At 38.0% G+C, this 17,990-nt stretch overlaps 1 protein-coding gene across 10 annotated transcripts in view; it reads right to left on the bottom strand.

Moving 5' to 3' along the window:
• Positions 1 to 17,990, bottom strand: part of ACAP2 (ArfGAP with coiled-coil, ankyrin repeat and PH domains 2) — a 181,179-nt gene that overhangs the window by 16,397 nt on the left and 146,792 nt on the right. For 8 of the 10 annotated variants that reach the window (XM_054551001.2, XM_054551000.2, XM_063722606.1 and 5 more), the window contains 11 exons: positions 17,647 to 17,698; positions 16,082 to 16,182; positions 15,375 to 15,480; positions 10,804 to 11,012; positions 10,411 to 10,480; positions 5,990 to 6,081; positions 4,507 to 4,691; positions 3,997 to 4,101; positions 3,521 to 3,613; positions 1,083 to 1,270; positions 525 to 634 (listed from right to left, as the gene is read on the bottom strand). In XM_054551001.2, the coding sequence (XP_054406976.1) occupies positions 525 to 634; positions 1,083 to 1,270; positions 3,521 to 3,613; positions 3,997 to 4,101; positions 4,507 to 4,691; positions 5,990 to 6,081; positions 10,411 to 10,480; positions 10,804 to 11,012; positions 15,375 to 15,480; positions 16,082 to 16,182; positions 17,647 to 17,698 (1,311 nt within the window). The remainder of the gene's footprint in view (positions 1 to 524; positions 635 to 1,082; positions 1,271 to 3,520; positions 3,614 to 3,996; positions 4,102 to 4,506; positions 4,692 to 5,989; positions 6,082 to 10,410; positions 10,481 to 10,803; positions 11,013 to 15,374; positions 15,481 to 16,081; positions 16,183 to 17,646; positions 17,699 to 17,990) is intronic. The other 2 variants (XM_024244851.3, XM_024244850.3) reach the window with 1 other exon arrangement.

Consider the following 17,990-nt stretch of genomic DNA (forward strand, 5'->3'; position numbering starts at 1 on the left):
AAAGTCAATTTTCAAGGCTTTACTGTTCTGTGAATCTTACTATCACTCCAGAAGACACAATATCAATAACCCAAAGTAAGAATTTAGTTTAGAATTTGACTTTAGCTACCCTGTGGAAAAACTAAAAATTATAAAGTCATCAAATTATCTTTAAATAGGTTATGTGTATGCATGCTATGGAAATAATGTATATGTACATACATACATAAACACAAATATAGGCTTAAGTTGTCTGACAAAATCACCACAATTTTAATAACAGAGAAAGTTAAGTACTAAAACTGATCTATTTAATGACAAGTTAAGGTCAAAGTAAGCCTTGAAATTTTCGTATCTGAAAACCAATAGTAGCTTTTTCTGAAAGAGATTTTTTTAACTTTCAAATTCCATCATGACAAAATAAGTCATGGAACACATCTGTTTACAAACACTACCTGAAAACTTTAACCTGAGAAAAACTAAAACATTAATTCAAAATAATTTTTCAAATAAAGTCTCCTTAAATATTAAAGCACTGCAGTTACCCTGTGTGCCCTAAGACGGTGGCATGGTGCAATGGTCCCCGCCCTTGCACATCTCTTTGGTTGACATTAGCACCATTCTGTAGGAGGAACTCACACGTCACCAAAGAGCCCTTAAAGGAAAAAAGAGGATAACTATAGACAAAAGCAAATAACAAGAAACTACAATACATTTCTTTTTAAAAACAATTGGTTTTCTTTACTCAAATAGCATTTCCATTTCCTTCTCTCCAAAGAAAAAATATCGCTCAGCCAAGGCAGAGAAATTATAAATTATATTATTTTCTTCCCAAGAACTAATTCTAATAGAGATTCATTTGCAGTTTGTGAAACTAGCAAAACACACTATATACTTTCATTATCAGAATTCTCTTCCACTGCAAAAAAACTTCAAACAATTGAAGTGGTGCTCAGAAACCACTACTATTAATAGAACAGAGGTTCCTTCTATTTTCTAACCCATCTCTTGAAGCAAAGATAATACTAAAGCCAGTTCAGAACTTATTATGATTTGTTTAAATATTTGATTGCTACTGAAAATGTCATTGTATAAACGCATACCCCTAACACAGCCTGAATAAGTGGTGTCGCTTTGTTTTCCTCTGAATTGGCCCAGTTCACGTCTGCGCCATGAGCCAAAGCCTCAGCCATTTTAGGAAGGTTTTTTTCATATGACGCCCTATAAAGCTGAAGTCCTGGATTAAGATGTTTCGAGTCAAGAAACATAGAAGAATCTTGCCTTTCTCCTTCTGAAAAGCAAACACATACACATCAATAAAAATGAGCTCTTGGCAGAAAAAGAAAAAATTATTTAATAGGTAGAGTTTCAGTTTTGCAAGATAAAAAGAGTTCTGTGGATGAATGGCAGTAATGGTAGCACACTAATGGGAATATACTTAATGCCACTAAACTGTACACTTAAAAATGGTTAAGATGGGCCAGGCACGGTGGCTCACGCCTGCAATCCCAGCACTTTGGGAGGCCAAGGCGGGTGGATCACTTGAGGTCAGGAGTTCCAAACTAGCCTGGCCAACATGGTGAAACCTCGTCTTTACTAAAAATATAAAAATTAGCCAGGCGTGGTAGCAGGCATCTGTAATCCCATCTACCTGGGAGACTGTGGCAGGAGAATCGCTTGAACCCAGGAGGCAGAGGATGCAGTGAGCTGAGATTGCACCACTGCACTCCAGCCTGGGCAATAGAGCGAGACTCAGCCTCAAAAAAAAAAAAAGTTAAGATGATAAATTTTATGTGCATTTTATCGCAATTTTTAAAAAATCAAGCTATGACATAAGAAACCATTAATCTATCATAATGAGCTTATGGGAGATTTTCACATAGATATTCCCCAACATTCAACCTTCTCCTATAAAGACAATCACTGACATGCCAGGCCTTTGTTCTTGCCAGTATCCAAGGGATAGGTTAATTACTCTGTACTAGATTAAAATTGAGAATATTCCTAAATGTTGGGACTTAAGAAGCAGCAAGAATCCATAAAAACTTTTACTACTAGACCAAACCTCACTTCATTCCTAGGATGGTCCAATACCATCCCAATTTGCACTACAAGCACTTCAAATAATTTGAAGAGTGCTGACTCCCCTGAGTACTCTGCAGGACCAAAATCACTGAAATCGTGCAGGAAGGGACAAGGGTATAAAGCACAAGTCAAAAGAAAAATCTAATGGGGAGGGAGTTGCTGATCTCTTTCTCCTGACAGGACAGCCACAAGGAAAGATAAAGGATAATAAGACACACAGTTCATGTGGATTAAAAATTATCCTTGGCAATTGGTACGGCACTTTTAGCACATACCATTAGGCTTGGAAGAATGTACAACTAAGGATCAGGTGTGCTGGCTGACGCCTATAATCCCAGCACTTTTGGAGGCTGAGGCAGGGGGATCACTTGAGGTCAGGAGTTCAAGACCAGCCTGGCCAACATGGTGAAACCCTATCTCTACTAAAAATACAAAAATTAGCTGGGCATGGTGACATACACCTGTAACCCAGCTACTTGGGAGGCTGAGTGGGAGAACTGCATGAACCCAGAAGGTGGAGGCTGCAGTGAGCCAAGATCTTGCCATTGCACTCCAGCCTGGACAACAGAGCGAGACTCAAAATAAAAAATAAAATGTAGGCCAGGCTCAGTGGCTCACGCCTGTAATCCCAGCACTTTGGGAGGCCAAGGCAGGCAGATCACGAGGTCAGGAGATCAAGACCATCCTGGCTAACACGGTGAAACCCCGTCTCTACTAAAAATACAAAAAAAAAAAAAATTAGCCACGCATGGTGGTGGGCATCTGTAGTCCCAGCTACTCGGGAGGCTGAGGCAGGAGAATGGCGTGAAACCGGAAGGCGGGCCTTGCAGTAAGCGAAGATCGCACCACTGTACTCCATCCTGGGTGACAGAGCAAGACTCCATCTCAAAATAAATAAATAAATAAAAAATTTAAAAAGTATAAACAATATATAACTAGGACAGAATTTCCAAATATGAAGAAATCGCTGCTTTCTCATTTAAGAGTATTACTCCTCCCCTAGTTGCCTTCTAAAAGACTAACCCCTTCATTTAAAATATTTAATCAAGAGTAGGGCCGGGCGCGGTGGCTCAAATCCCAGCACTTTGAGAGGCCAAGGCGGGTGGATCACAAGGTCAGGAGTTCGAGACCAGCCTGGCCAATGTGGTGAAACCCCGTCCCTACTAAAAACACAAAAATTTGCTGGGCGTGGTGGTGGGCACCTGTAATCCCAGCTACTCGGGAGGCTGAGGCAGGAGAATCACTTGAAACTGGAAGGTGGAGGTTGCAGTGAGCCAAGATCGTACTGCTGCACTCCAGCCTGAGCAGTAAGAGTGAAACTCCATCTCAAAAAAAAAAAAATACATACATATATATATATGTATGTATGTATTTTTTTTTAATCAAAAGTAGACATTTACCACATGCATTTTCCAGCAAACAAAACCAATTAACATTGAGTTTCATTAGAACTCACCAGGCTCATATAAACTATTGGCTGACACTGTGGAGGGTAAAGATTCTCTTCCATCATCAGAGCTCTGCTGAATTCCACTGTCATTACTTTTGACTGTTTTAAAGAAAAATTAACTAGTGATTAAAGTTCATGCCATTTAGAAAACAATCTCCCACAAACAAGGTTTTAAAATGAGCTCTTACACATCAACATGAACTCAGGCACCACAAGGAGAATGCATTTAATAATTTTAACCCTTTTGAACACTTAGCTTATCGAGATATAAATCAATCACAAAACCTGAAAATAAACTTATTTTCAGAGTTGTAACACATCTCATTACTCCATAATATGTCAGGGGTAGTAAAGAGCTTAATTTATCGTATGACTGTAAGTAACGTGTAATTCTGAGACAATGGGTAACATCTAGAGAAATGGCCACACCGCACAATGACCACTGGCACAGATTTGGAATGCTCCACAAGAGTCGTACTTACTACTACGCAGTTTTGAAGAAGTATCAAAGTAGGAGAAGAGTGAATCTAGCTCATCAGGACAAAACAGAGACTCCCGCCTGGCCTCGTCGCTATTTACAGCAGCCACTGGGGACATGCAAGTTACCAAAGCACAAAGCAGGCCGTAAGAAGGGAAAGGGCAGGAGAAAACGTTACTGGGAAAAAATTTAGGAGGAAAAAATAGGAAGGAAATCAGGTAGTTAATCAGATACGTAGGGCTTTTGAAGTGTCAGGTTTATAATTCCCATCTCCCCTTGCATTTTAAGCAGTTTTATTCCTTAAAATATACACATTACCTAGAAAGGTGAAATAGTATGGCATTGTTTAAAGTTAACTATTTTAAAGACACAGAAATTCAGTTTTTCTTAGAATATGTAGAAGGGAACAGGTTTTCAACATTAAAAAAATGACAATGGCTATTAGTTCAGGGATTATAAAAGTGATATGAGCTTAAGAAAATAGCTATAGACACAGTAAGAAAGTTTGCAATACCTGAACTTTGGGCAGATGCTCTGACTTGGTCCCCTGGCCCAAATTTAGAAATGCTCAGCCTCTTTTCTTCAGAACTTTTAGAGACAAACTTTTTTTGCTGCTCAGGAGGTGATAATGATATAGAATATTTATCCACAAATTTCCTCTCCACATACTTTGCTCTGATATATGCCTCCTTCTCCTGTCTGATAGACATAAAAATGTCATGATGTTTTGCTTAATCTCTTAGCATGGCTAATACCAAAACAAGCCATTATATACTGAATATATTCAAACAAAGTCACTGAATGTAATACTGGTTAAAACTGAATCTGTGACATTATATATATATATATAATGTTTTCCTTCCAAATACCTAATGAACTATGATTTCACACTCAAGTGAAATACAAACAATAACCTAACTGAAAAATCACAAGTATTAACATGCTACTCTTCCCTTCTCTTAATTTCTGTGCTATTCATTTCTATACTTCCCTCATGCTTTTTGCAGAGTAGAAAACATCGCCGCAAAAAAAAAACTTAAAAATTTATACAAAGTAACTTTATTTTCATTTTTACTTAAATAAATAATTTCACATACTGGACGAGCACTACTGATGACCATAATTTTTCATAAGACTACTTTAAAACAACACATAGCATTATTAAGAAGAAATAAAATAAAGTTCTAATTTATGATACCATCATAAAATACCATATCTGTTCTATATTTTTTACTTATATCCTCTTAAAAAGTTTAGGTCTTTGGTTAAAATAGAAGGTTATTTCAAGGTCTGAAATAACTCAGTCTTGTTTTAGCAAATAATTAAGATTCTGATTTAAATGGTATTGGTTTAGACAGCAATAACTTTCAAATACAATTGGTCATACATGAAGACTTAGACAGAAATCAGTATCAACAACAAAAATCATGTGCTTTGAAGGTACCAAACTCTTAGCCACTTCATTCAATGAGCCCTCCTTATACAGAATTGGAAGAATAATTTCAAACACAGCAATCAAGTACTCTCCCCCTTTCAGAGGCACACTTTGCATCTTTAGTTCTTCAATATTATAATGCCATGCATAAACTATGTGATTAACAAATCTTTGCTAAATTACATATGAACAATGTAAAACTATTCACTGTAGGTTAACAGAAACTTGATCCTTAGAGACTGTAATGAATAGATTATCCATTTTTAATGCTACCATGGACAGAACTTTGGTCTACTTTAACTACTGTTAAGGGTTTCTACATTCCTACGCAGAGCCCTAATTTTTGAGATCTCTCTACTCTAGAGACTATAATTGATTATCTGTTCAATACAATATAATTATCTAATTAACATGCCGAAGAAAGAGACAGCCAACATTTGAAAAGAAGTGGTAATGACTGCTTCTAAACACTTTGTCTCAATGTTATATATCAGTTACTACAGTGAAATAAAATCGTAGCTGTATTCCTAATTAGGGGGAAAAAAAACAACTGAAATAGTACCTTTGTCCTGGTTGTGGTTTCTTTATTCCCATTTTTTCCACATTAGCTTCATAAACTCGATTTATAACATCATTCCCCAACTCACACATAAGCTGTTTGGCAAAAAAATAGAAAAATAAGCTATGCATTAAAGACCTTAAAATAAGCTAAAATTTAAAAATCCTTTAAGCAAGTACAGTTAACTAATTCCCTTACATATTCTGCAGTTGCTTATTCTACAAAGAAGTTTTATGTTAAAACAAAATGAGACGAGAACTGAGAGTAATATTATCACTTTGCTGTTCTTCACCAAATTACCTCCACTAGAAGATTATCACCCCTACCAGAGTCATTCTCTCTCTCTACAAGTTTATCTACGTATCTATCTAGCCACATATCACAGCTATTGTATCTATCTCTATGTCCATAGAAAGGCAAGAAGTATGACAACAAAGCATTATCTATACAGTAAGGTGCAGTAAGTACTAGCCAGTCTTAGGACAGTAAGTTAAACATTAAGTATCTATTCTTTTCAGTTTTCACATCTAGTTCCTAGAAATATGGAAATCTATCAAATTTACAATTTTCTGGTAAGTATTTTTGAACTTTTACCTCTTTTTGGGTTGGGTTCTGTCTTCAGATAACAAACAACGCCTAGTTATATGTTCCAAATTCTTTTAGATTTTCCTTTCCATCTGTTACTCACCTCTTTAATTCTGTTCCAGCTCTCCTTGCCTCACTAATAAATTATATCTGTACCTTCTTGGCTAATCTTATTGCTTCTAGTTATGCCCAATTCCAGGCTTGACCACAAAAACAAACATTTTTACCAAGAGCAGATCACCCAAACCACTTCCCTGAAAAATCATATGTAGGTAAAGGGGACACTAATACACATTAAGATGACATTACCACTATGTAGAGAATAGAGGTTAAAGTGTTGGGACAGGTGAGATGTGGGAGCAGGCAAGGCCTGGGATGAGATAACAAGAGGATTACAATGCTCTCTGGACCCAACAACAGGAGTGAAGTCTGGGAAGAGCACTCTCATAGGCAAGAGAATGGTTTCCCTTTCTCTCCTTTTTCTTTTTTTTTTTTTTTTGAGACAGAGTCTCACTCCATCACCCAGGCTGCAGTGCAGTGGCATGACCTTGGCCCACTGCAACTTCCACGTCCTGGGTTCAAGTGATTTTCCTGCCTCAACCTCCCGAATAGCTGGGATTACAGATGGCCACCACCACACCCAGCTAGTTTTTCTATTTGTAGTAGAGACAGGGTTTCGCTATGTTGGCCAGGCTGGTCTCGAACTCCTGACATCAAGGATGATCTGCCCACCTCAACCTCTCAAAGTGCTAGGATTACAGGCATGAGCTACCACACCAGCCTCTCTCCTTTTCCTTAATCATGAGTCCTTTTGAGGTCCCATTATTTCTATGACGTCCCTCTTCTGTCATTTCCATTTATTCCTTTTTTTTTTTTTTTTTTTTTTTTTTGGAGATGGAGTTTCCCTCTTGTTGCTCAGGCTGGAGTGCAATGGCACAATCTCGGCTCACTGCAACCTCAGCCTCCCAGGTTCAAGCAATTCTCCTGCCTCAGCCTCCCAAGTAGCTGGGGTTACAAGCATGCGCCACCATGCCCGGCTAAATTTTGTATTGTTAGTAGAGATGGGGTTTCTCCATGTTGGTCAGGCTGGTCTTGAACTTCGGACCTCAGGTGATCCACCCGCCTCTGCCTCCCAAAGTGCTGGGATTATAGGTGTCAGCCACCACGCCCGGCCTTCCATTTATTGTTTCCATTATCTCTCCCTGTCACTTTCTTTCCCCTCGTCCCATAGCCCAGCTATCTCTTAAAAATCTTAAATGTGCTAATTCCTTCTTTGAGCAATTATTACTTCTAGTTTTATACAGCATATTTTTCATTTTTAAAGTAAAGATACTAATTATTATATATAAAGTCTTCCTTAAAATCTGCACTGGTACTGTGAGACATCATTGCGTAAGACTAGTAGCACAGAAATCAACCTTACATTAAACAAGAAATTAATGTAAGGCAAAGGAAATGTAAACAAGAAATTTAATGTAAGGCAAAGGAAAAATAAGAAAATGATGGGAAAGGAAAGGATTTTTCAATTACTGATGCTAAGAAAGTTGGTTACGGATTTGGAAAAATTGGCTGGGTGTTGTGGCTCATGCCTGTAATCCCAGCACTTTGGGAGGCCAAGGCAGGCAGATTACTTGAGGCCAGGAGTTCAAGACCAGCCTTGGCAACATGGCGAAACCCCGTCTCTACGAAAAATACAAAAAAAAAAAAAAAATTACTTGGGAGGCTGAGGCACAAGAATTGCTCCAACCCAGGAGACGGAGGTTGCAGTGAGCCGAGATTGCACCACTGCACTCCAGCCTAGGTGACAAAGTGAGACTCCATCTCAAAAAAAAAAAAAAAAAAAAAGGCCAGGCGCGGTGGCTTACACCTGTAATCCCAGCACTTTGGGAGGCCAAGGCGGACGGATCACAAGGTCAGGAGATCGAGACCATCCTGGCTAAGACGGTGAAACTCCGTCTCTACTAAAAATACAAAAAATTAGCTGGGCATGGTGGTGGGCACCTGTAGTCTCAGCTACTAGGGATGCTGAGGAAGGAGAATGGCATGAACCCAGGAGGTGGAGCTTGCAGTGAGTCAAGATCGTGCCACTGCACTCCAGCTTGGGCGACACAGCAAGACTCCCTCAAAAAAAAAAAAAAAAGATAATTTGGAAAAAATATCAAGGCACACATTTTCTACTCTACACTAAATAAATTCATGATATACTACGATTAAAATTTGAAAAATATTCTTATAAAAATGAGTGAATTTCAAAAAAAATAAAAAACATTCTATTTTAAAAAGAATGGGAATTAGTATCTACTTTCTTTCTTTCTTTTTTTTTTTTTTTGAGACACAGTCTTCCTCTGTCGCCCAGGCCGGAGTGCAGTGGTGCGATCTCAGCTCACTGCAACCTCTGCCTCCTGGATTCAGGTGATTCTCCTGCCTCAGCCTCTCGAGTAGCTGGGAATACAGGCGCGTGCCACCATGCCCGGCTAATTTTTGTACTTTTAATAGAGACAGAGTTTCACCACGTTGGCAAGGCTGGTTTCAAACTCCTGACCTCAAGTGATCCGCCCACCTTGGCCTCTCAAAGTGCTGGGATTACAGGCATGAGGCACTGCACCGGGCCACAAGTTTCAGACAGAAACAAATGAGTATATATTCCAACCCTTAAACTCATCTATTTTCTACAATATGGTAAACTAGATGGCAGGAATTAAAAGGATTATACTACTATTTCGAATTTTGTAAATCTTATCAGAAACCAGTAGTGGTCTAAAATTATTTATAACATTTTCATAGATATAAATTCTTAGACACAGGGAAAAAAGGAAGACTTAGTATGATGACTCCGAACCTGACAAATGTAAATTTGCAAATCATCCTATGCTAAAACAACCCAATGGTGTCAAAAGCTTTACCAATCCATTATGAAGTTTAGTATAGCAATAGACCTCTTATATATTTAATAAGAATCTAATCAGAAAAGATTAAAATTAAGGCATAGAATCTGAACTGGGCCAAGGGTAGTGGCTTATACCTGTAGTCCCAGCACTTTGGGAGGCTGAGATAGATGGATTGCTTGAGCCTAGGAGTACAAGGCCAGTCTGGGCAACATGGTGAAACCCTGTCTCTACAAAAAATACAAAAATTAGCCAGGCATGGTGGCATGCATCTATAGTGTCAATCGCTCGGGAGGTCTGCGGCACAAGGATTCTTTGAGCCAATAAAGTCCAGGCTGCAGTAAGCTGTGATGGCGCCACTACACAGCCTGCACAAGGGAGCGAAGACCTTGTCTCAAGGAAAACAAGAGCAGTGAACTAACCTGGAGTTAAGGGTGCTATATATAAATATAGCTTTTTTTTTTTTTTCTTTCTTTTTCTTTTTTGAGACGGAGTCTCGCTGTCGCCCAGGCTGGAGTGCAATGGCGCGATCTCGGCTCACTGCAAGCTCTGCCTCCCGGGTTCACGCCATTCTCCTGCCTCAGCCTCCTGAGTAGCCGGGACTACAGGCACCCAACACCACGCCTGGCTAATTTTTTGTAATTTTTAGTAGAGACGGGGTTTCACCGTGTTAGCCAGGATGGTCTCGATCTCCTGACCTTATGATCCACCCGCCTCAGCTTCCTGAAGTGCTGGGATTACAGGCGTGAGCCACCGCGCCCAGCCAAGTGTAGCCATTTTTAAAACTTGTAATGAAAACACCAGATTTGCCAAAATAGCCTCAGATGTGTTTCAATACAACTTAGCTAGCACACATTGTTAGCATGAAGAACTCATACATTTGTAAACCAAGATTCTGAAATCTTCACTTTCATGTGAAAATATGAAATATTTTAAAGCAAAAATTTTTTTTACCTTTAAAAGTTCTGGCTCCCAGGTGTCTAAAGTTAAAGATCGTACTTTTGAAAAATGAACTCCAAGGCTCCTAAGTGGAAAAAAGATGACGGCATTACTATCAAGTCTCTGTTTGCATATTTGCGCAAATTCTTTTTTAACGTGACATAGGCTCTAATAAAGCCCTCAACATACACATATAGGCACAGATCTTCTGTTTAATAATGAATGATGAACCAAAGTCCTCAAAAGCTTTTACAAACCAGGATTTTAACTACTTCTTAAAAGGTACAAAGATACAAACTGGTGATTAAATTAGGGAAGTGGAAAAGGGCAGCTAACAAGTGAAACATAACCATTTCAATCTGTGTTTATCCAAAAGAAGAAATTCTCATCGTGGGCAGGCCTACCCACCGGTGAATTCCAGAGCACTCGATACACAACGTGATGCCCAGGTTGATGCTGGCCCACCGTGGATCTGCCAGGCCACAGTCACAACAGCTGGCATTGCCAGGGATACACTGGACCCGCTGAAGCGCACTTTCTCCTTTCAATAATTTCTCTTTTGACTCATTTCCAGAATCTAGGCTTCCTGTGGATGGAGATGATTTCTTATCCAGCTTCTAAAAGAATTAAGAATTACTTGTTTTTTTTTAAAAAAAGACTGAAATACTTTGTTGCACACTACATGCTCCAAACGAAAGCTTCTAATCAATACATTAAAGGCCTGTTACAGGCATAAGCCAGGCAATATTCTAGCTAGAAATTCAAGGATAAAAAGATGTAGGTTCTTCCATCAGTGAGCTTTTATTCCAGTGGGGAGAAACGTGTAAACATTTAAAATTATATATAATGAATGACACAATGAACATATGTACAAAAGATGAAGACGGAGAGGAAGGGAACACTAGTCTAACACGCAGGGTGGAGACAGAGGAAATAAGTAAGGGATTATTCAAACTCAAGAATGAAATAAAGATTATTGTTTTATACCACCTTTTCCAAGGCGTTCAATAAACTTTAAGCTAGTCATTGTTTTTTTTTTCAGACCTCCCAGGGATAAAGCAAGTTAATTACTGCAGTGAGTAACTAGAAAAGGTATAAGCTTACATAAATAGTAAAGAAGAGATCAACTACATAATTATAACTACAGAGTGAATCAAATATAGAACATACAATGTTTAAAACTTCAAGGGATATTAGGTAAAAGAGAAGAAAAGCAAAAGATGGCTTATTAACAAAAAGTTAATTTTTTGGCCGAGAGCGGTGTCTCACACCTGTAATCCCAGCACTTTAGGAAGCTGAAGCAGGAGGATCTCTTGGGTCCAGGTGTTCAAGATCAGCCTGGGCAACAGAGCAAGAGCCTGTCTCTAAAAAATAATATGTCTGGGCACAATGGCTCATGTCTGTAATCCCAACACTTTGGGAAGCTGAGGCGGGTGGATCACTTTAGGCCAGGAGTTCAAGACCAGCCTGGCCAACACAGTGAAACCCTGTCTGTACTAAAAATACAAAAAAATTAGCTGGGCGTGGTGATATACGCCTGTGATCCCAGCTACTCAGGGGGCTGAGGCATGAGAATCGCTTAAACCCAGGAGACGGAGGTTGCAGTAAGCCAAGATCATGCTGACAGAGTGAGACTCCAACCTGGGTGACAAAATGAGACTCCGTCACACGAGCATAAATACATATATACATACATACAAACATACAAATTAGCTAGGCATGGTGGCGCACACCTGTGGTCCCAGCTACTCTGAAGGTTGAGTGAGGCATGAGAATTGCTTAAACCCGGGAGGGGGCTGTTGTAGGAAGCCAAGATCATGCCACTGCACTCCAGCCTGGGTGACAGAGTGAGACTCCATCATATGTACATAAATACATACATACATACAAATTAGCTACGCATGGTGGTGCACACCTGTGGTCCCAGCTACTCAGGAGGCTGAGGCATGAGAATCACTTAAACCCAGGAGGCAGAGATTGCAGTGAGCCAAGATCATGACACTGCACTCCAGCCTGGGTGACAGAGTGAGACTCCATCATATGTATATACATACATACATACATACATACAAACAAACAAATGAGCTAGACATGGTGGTATACACCTGTGGTCCCAGCTACTCGGGAGACTGAGGTAGGAGGATTGCTTGAGCCCAGGAGGTCAAGGCTGCAGTGAACTACGATCACACCACTGCATTCCAGCCTGGGAAACAGGGCAAGACTCTGTCTCCCTGCCATCCCACTACATGGCCATAATGACCAAATACAAAGATGTGGTACTTAGATCCTAAACAATGACAGATATGGTCTATAAACAGTCTTCTGGTTTCAAAACATTTCAGGTCAGGCACAGTAGCTCATGCCTGTAATCTCAGCACTTTGGGAAGCCGAGGGGGGTGGATCACGAGGTCAGGAGTTCGAGAGCAGCCTGGCCAATATGGTGAAACCCTGTCTCTACTAAAAATACAAAAAAAAAATTAGCCGGGCATGGTGGCACACGCCTGTAATCCTAGCTACTGGGGAGGCTGAGGCAGGAGAATCGCTTGAACCTGGGAGGTGGAAGTTGCAGTGAGCCAAGATCATGCCCCTGCACACCAGCCTGGGCAATGGAGTAAGACTCCATTTCAAAAACAAAAAACAAAAACAAAAACAAACAAAAAAACTTCCCTGTAAGTTTAGCATTATTCCAAAATTTTAAGAAAGAAATATTTGTTTTACCAGAACATGTTCGATAATGGGAATTAGCTAATGAGCAATTACATAAGGAAAGAATATCAATACTATATTACAGAAATCATGTTGGTTCATTTCTAAGTTTTCTCTATATGCTAATGTTTTTGCACCAAATTAGAGAACTAACTACACAAACACAGCATAACTTGGGTCAGCCACTTCAAGGAACACAGCACTGAATATGACACCAATTCACGAAAGTATTAATAGGAGGAATGATAGTTTAAGCAGGACAGTTCAATCCTATTGTCGCTGCCCCCCATCTCCATGCCACTAGGGGATGACTGCTCTCTACACAAACACAATGACTGGAAGTTATTCTCTGGAGGATTAAAACAGAGAGTCTCTGGATCGACTTCACCTGAAAGGTGGAAGCCAGAGGATTAAATTAACATATACATACAATATGCTAAGATACCCAGCACTTAGCTCCCCACCAATCCCTCACACCTATGCAGGAGATCAATGAGTCTTCTCTGGGAAATCACATCAGCCGAAAAGACTCAAAAAGACCCTGACGATGGTTGTTCCTCGACAAATGGTCCAGACTTAGACAAAGGCCACAGTCAACAAAGTCCTAATTTTGTGCTCAGAGCTTCCAAAGAAGTTTTTAGTGACTAACACTTATGATGAGATAGCCAAAGGAAGCCTCTAACGCAATAGCTCTCAACATTGGTTGTTCATGGAACTAACCCAGGAAGCTTGTGAAAGTACTGATGCCCAACTCCGTTCAAGTGTTCTGGAGTGGTACCTAAGCAATGGGGGTTTTTTAAGGTCCCTGTGTGGTGACATCATAGTATGCAATGATGGTTAAGATCCACAGCTCTAACACTGATTCCATGAAAAAAGAACAGGTCTATATTTATAAACATTTAGTGAACAAACGCAGCTCTTGGAAATTAAATATGTGCTAGCAGAACTGAAATATTCAATAGAAGACTCGGAAGATTAACTGAGAAGATTTCCCAGAAAGTAGAGCAAAACAACACACACGGACACAAAAATAAGAAAATCATAATACCAATCCAGAAAATACAGAGAAACTGGAGAGGAGAAATACAACAGATCATTAATAAGAAAAGCTTCAACATCGACACTGGAAACTAAAAAAAACAAACAATGCTGTTAAAATTCAAGATTATTTCCAATCTTAAAATATCCAGCCAAACTACCAATCAAATACGAGGACAGAATCAAGACATTTTCAGACATGCATGGAATCACAAATGCCTCATTTTCAGGAAGCTACTAGAGAAAGTACTTAAGTTTTTCTTAAGCCAAGAAGGAGAAAGATATGGGATACGGGAAAGAGAAGAAACTCCAGAAATGATTTTGTAAGGAAATCCCAGACAGCCATGCTGCAGGATTAGGGAGCAACTGGTCCAGACTGGAGAAGTGTGATTCTAGAGACAGACGTATTGAGGGCTATCTTTGCCAACATGCCCTTCGTCAATGTTCCCATCATTTGTACCGAGACAAGTTCACGTAAACTTGGCTACTGATCAAATTCCTACTTTCATCTCTATGCCTTTCGGCTTGGATCAAGTTAGTCATCCTCCGACAATCCCATGCCTGAAAAGGTTCTGCTTTGATCTATATTTGGGAGCTGGAAGTTGGCCACGATAAGTTTTGGAATACAATTTAGAGAGCAGTCGATTCCCCTAACCATACTCCCGACAATCATCTATCACTAAGCCTATGCCACAGTCTTGCCAGATGACCCAAAAGTGCTGAGTTCCATTTCTCAGGACTTATTTACTCACTCACTGTGTTGCCCAAAAGACTTTCTTGGTAAGCTCTTTGAGAAACCGAGGTCAGACTATGACCTAAGTTCCCACATTGACCTTATCTTTTGAAGGGGCCTTCACCTAAGAGACAATATTATGCTTCCCTTTTTTGCTTTCATTCAGTTTTAAATACCTTTCATGATCATTATTTTATTTTATAATTAACTAAAATGGCACAATACTTTTGGGGAAAAACACTAAGGGAAATACCTTATTCCAATCTGGTTCATATATTCAAATATTGAAATAAACATAGATTCACAAATACTGAAATAAAATGGTAAGTGAAATAAAGAGAAATAAACAAAAAAGAAATTAAATCCAGATTTTAAAAATAAAACTCAATTACATAAAATCATCTTCCATAAAAAACCATGCTACATACAGTCATATAACGTTGCAACTAAAATCAAGAATTTTGGTAATATATTATTTGGTATTGCTAATACCTCTACTAACCTCTGATTCATCACCCTTCTCTCTATAAGCAGTAGCAATACTGGTCTGAACAGCCTTAATCCATGCCTGGCGCAGCTTTTCGGAATCTGCCTGGAGCATACAGCTTCTAAAAGGAAATAACATATTGTTTTCTCAGACACTAAGTTAATGCCAAAAACACCCTATAAGCTTTATATTTTTTCCACTTTGCTATTTAATAATTTTCTAGCCAAAAATATATATAATTTGTTGAAAGAAGGCTTTATTTCATGTATCTTTAGGGCAAAGTATGTTAACGAAGAAATTAAGGTGCCAATGAAACAAATTATCTCTTAAAAACAAATAAACCATCACTGAATATTTTTAAAAAAAAAAAACCTCTTAAATTTACCATATAAATATAGAAACTCATTTTTTTCTACTGGGTACATACATAAAATGATAGTTATCAAAGAAACTCATATGATTTCAATTCATCATAATAGCTAAAACTTTCATATGAACACATAAATCACCTTTATGGAATTTAAAGAATAGGATAAATGGTAGAAGTTACATAAATACCTGACTGTAATATCTGTAACCATTAATTATTGAAATTTATTTTTAAAACTTTTTTTTCTCTTTAGCACAGATAATGACAGACAAATGCAAATTACTCTGGAAAGTTCTTTAAGACAAACTATAAAAACATAAAAGCAAATCACAGATCCTTTAGAACCACTTACTTTGTTGGCGAGACCACCTCAAAGCAGAATCGTCGCTCTATGTCTTCACAATGTTTCACTGTGCAAAGCCTGAGGTCTTCAACTACTACAGTCGGATTATCCTATAGTGAGGAAACCAAATTTCCATATTTTTCCACTTAGGTTTTAATACTACCAATAACGAAATACTTAAAAATATTACTTGGCATAACTGGTCTAATTTTCAAGATGTATATTTTATTTTAGAAACAGGGGTTATGAATATAGACATAAAAGTAATTTTGTCCTGTTAATAATTGTATCTACCTCATAAATTATATGGAGATTAAATGAAATTGTTTACATATAAAGAGCCTGGTCCAACACTTGATACTTAGTAGATGCTCAATAAATGTTACTGTTCTGTGGCTTTTCTTCCATTTTCTTTTATATCCACTCTCCTGGTCCCCACTCACATATAATAAAAGCTACTTTCCTCCAAAAGAGAAGCTTTTATTCAGTCAAGTTTCAAATACCTCAAAGAAAGCTATAACTTCTTAAAATACCCAGAAGAATCAGAAAGATTTTATCACTTTCTACTATTTAATAAAAATATAAATTCAAAACCAAGTTTATCAGAATAGAAGAAACCATGAACTAATAATTAGCTGATTAAAGGGCTTCTGTCATACAAACCTGCTACCATAGAACCAAGCAAGTAAAATTTCATATTGTGTCATCTCAAGAGGAGAGATTTGAAATCTGCAGTTTACAGAATATCATTCATAAAAAGTAACTAGGTGAAAAGCAAGTTATCCATTAACTAATGATTCATTCTTTTGTTTCTAGTTATTTTAATATTCTCAACTCACATGTAATCCCAATATGTCTTTCCCATAAATAAAACTTCCTCATCCTTAAAATAAGGTTCAGGAAAGCAAACATATAAAACGATATTAACAAATTTAAGGGGTTCTATTTAAATTACTTTCAGCTTACATTTTAATTAATGTAATTTTTAACCATTCTGTCCTATCACCTTTGGCCCTATTGTGACATTATTTAAAAGGCACCCTCTCTTTCATCTTCAAAATAGTGATATGGAATGGCAGTGTTATTTCTGTCATGGACTAGGCAGATACATATAAGGAAATAAAAGTATGTTGTATATTTCAAAACGGCTAGGAGAGGAGATTTGTAATGTTCCTAAGACAAAAATGTTTGAGGTGATGGATACCCCAGTTACCCTGATTTGATCGTCACACATTGTATACAAGTATCAACACAGCATATGTACCACAAAAGTATGTACAACTAATATATACCATTTAAAAGCTACCAAAACATTTTTAAAAATCCTGTGACCCAGAAAAATCCATCTCAAAGCAAGGAATTAAGAACTCAGGATTCAAATCACTTTGCTTTTAAGAACTAAATGTTGATATTTTCCACCCTAGAGTCCTCTTATACCTGCTCAAACATAAAACTAATAAATAATTACATTAATTTTACACAAATGAGTATGTATAGACTTCAATGTTTACCAAAACAAAGAGATAAATAACTGAAATTGGTAACTCACTGGGGTTTCATTTATTAACACCTACCTTAAATTTTTTCTGGTAAACCAACTGATTATTCTGTATTGAAAACCAGCGCCTACAGAAACACAAAATAGATTAAGTTTTCATAAACATAATTTATTTCCATTGTTGTTAGAAATGAAATATTTGAGAAAGCACTGGAAATCACATTGTGGTAATTATGTTTTGAGAAGTCCACTGTATTATTTTGCTTTATATAAACTGATTCTAATATGGGAAAACTATTGAAAGTAAAGAACAAATGTTTTAAAACCACAGGTTAGGAAAATTAAAGTACTACATTTTGATTAATTTCATGTCATAAATTTACATCCTAACAAAAGCAGTTATCCTTTATGCTATCACCA

The sequence above is a fragment of the Pongo abelii genome, chromosome 2 (assembly GCF_028885655.2).
Source record: "Pongo abelii isolate AG06213 chromosome 2, NHGRI_mPonAbe1-v2.0_pri, whole genome shotgun sequence".
NCBI lineage: Eukaryota > Metazoa > Chordata > Mammalia > Primates > Hominidae > Pongo > Pongo abelii.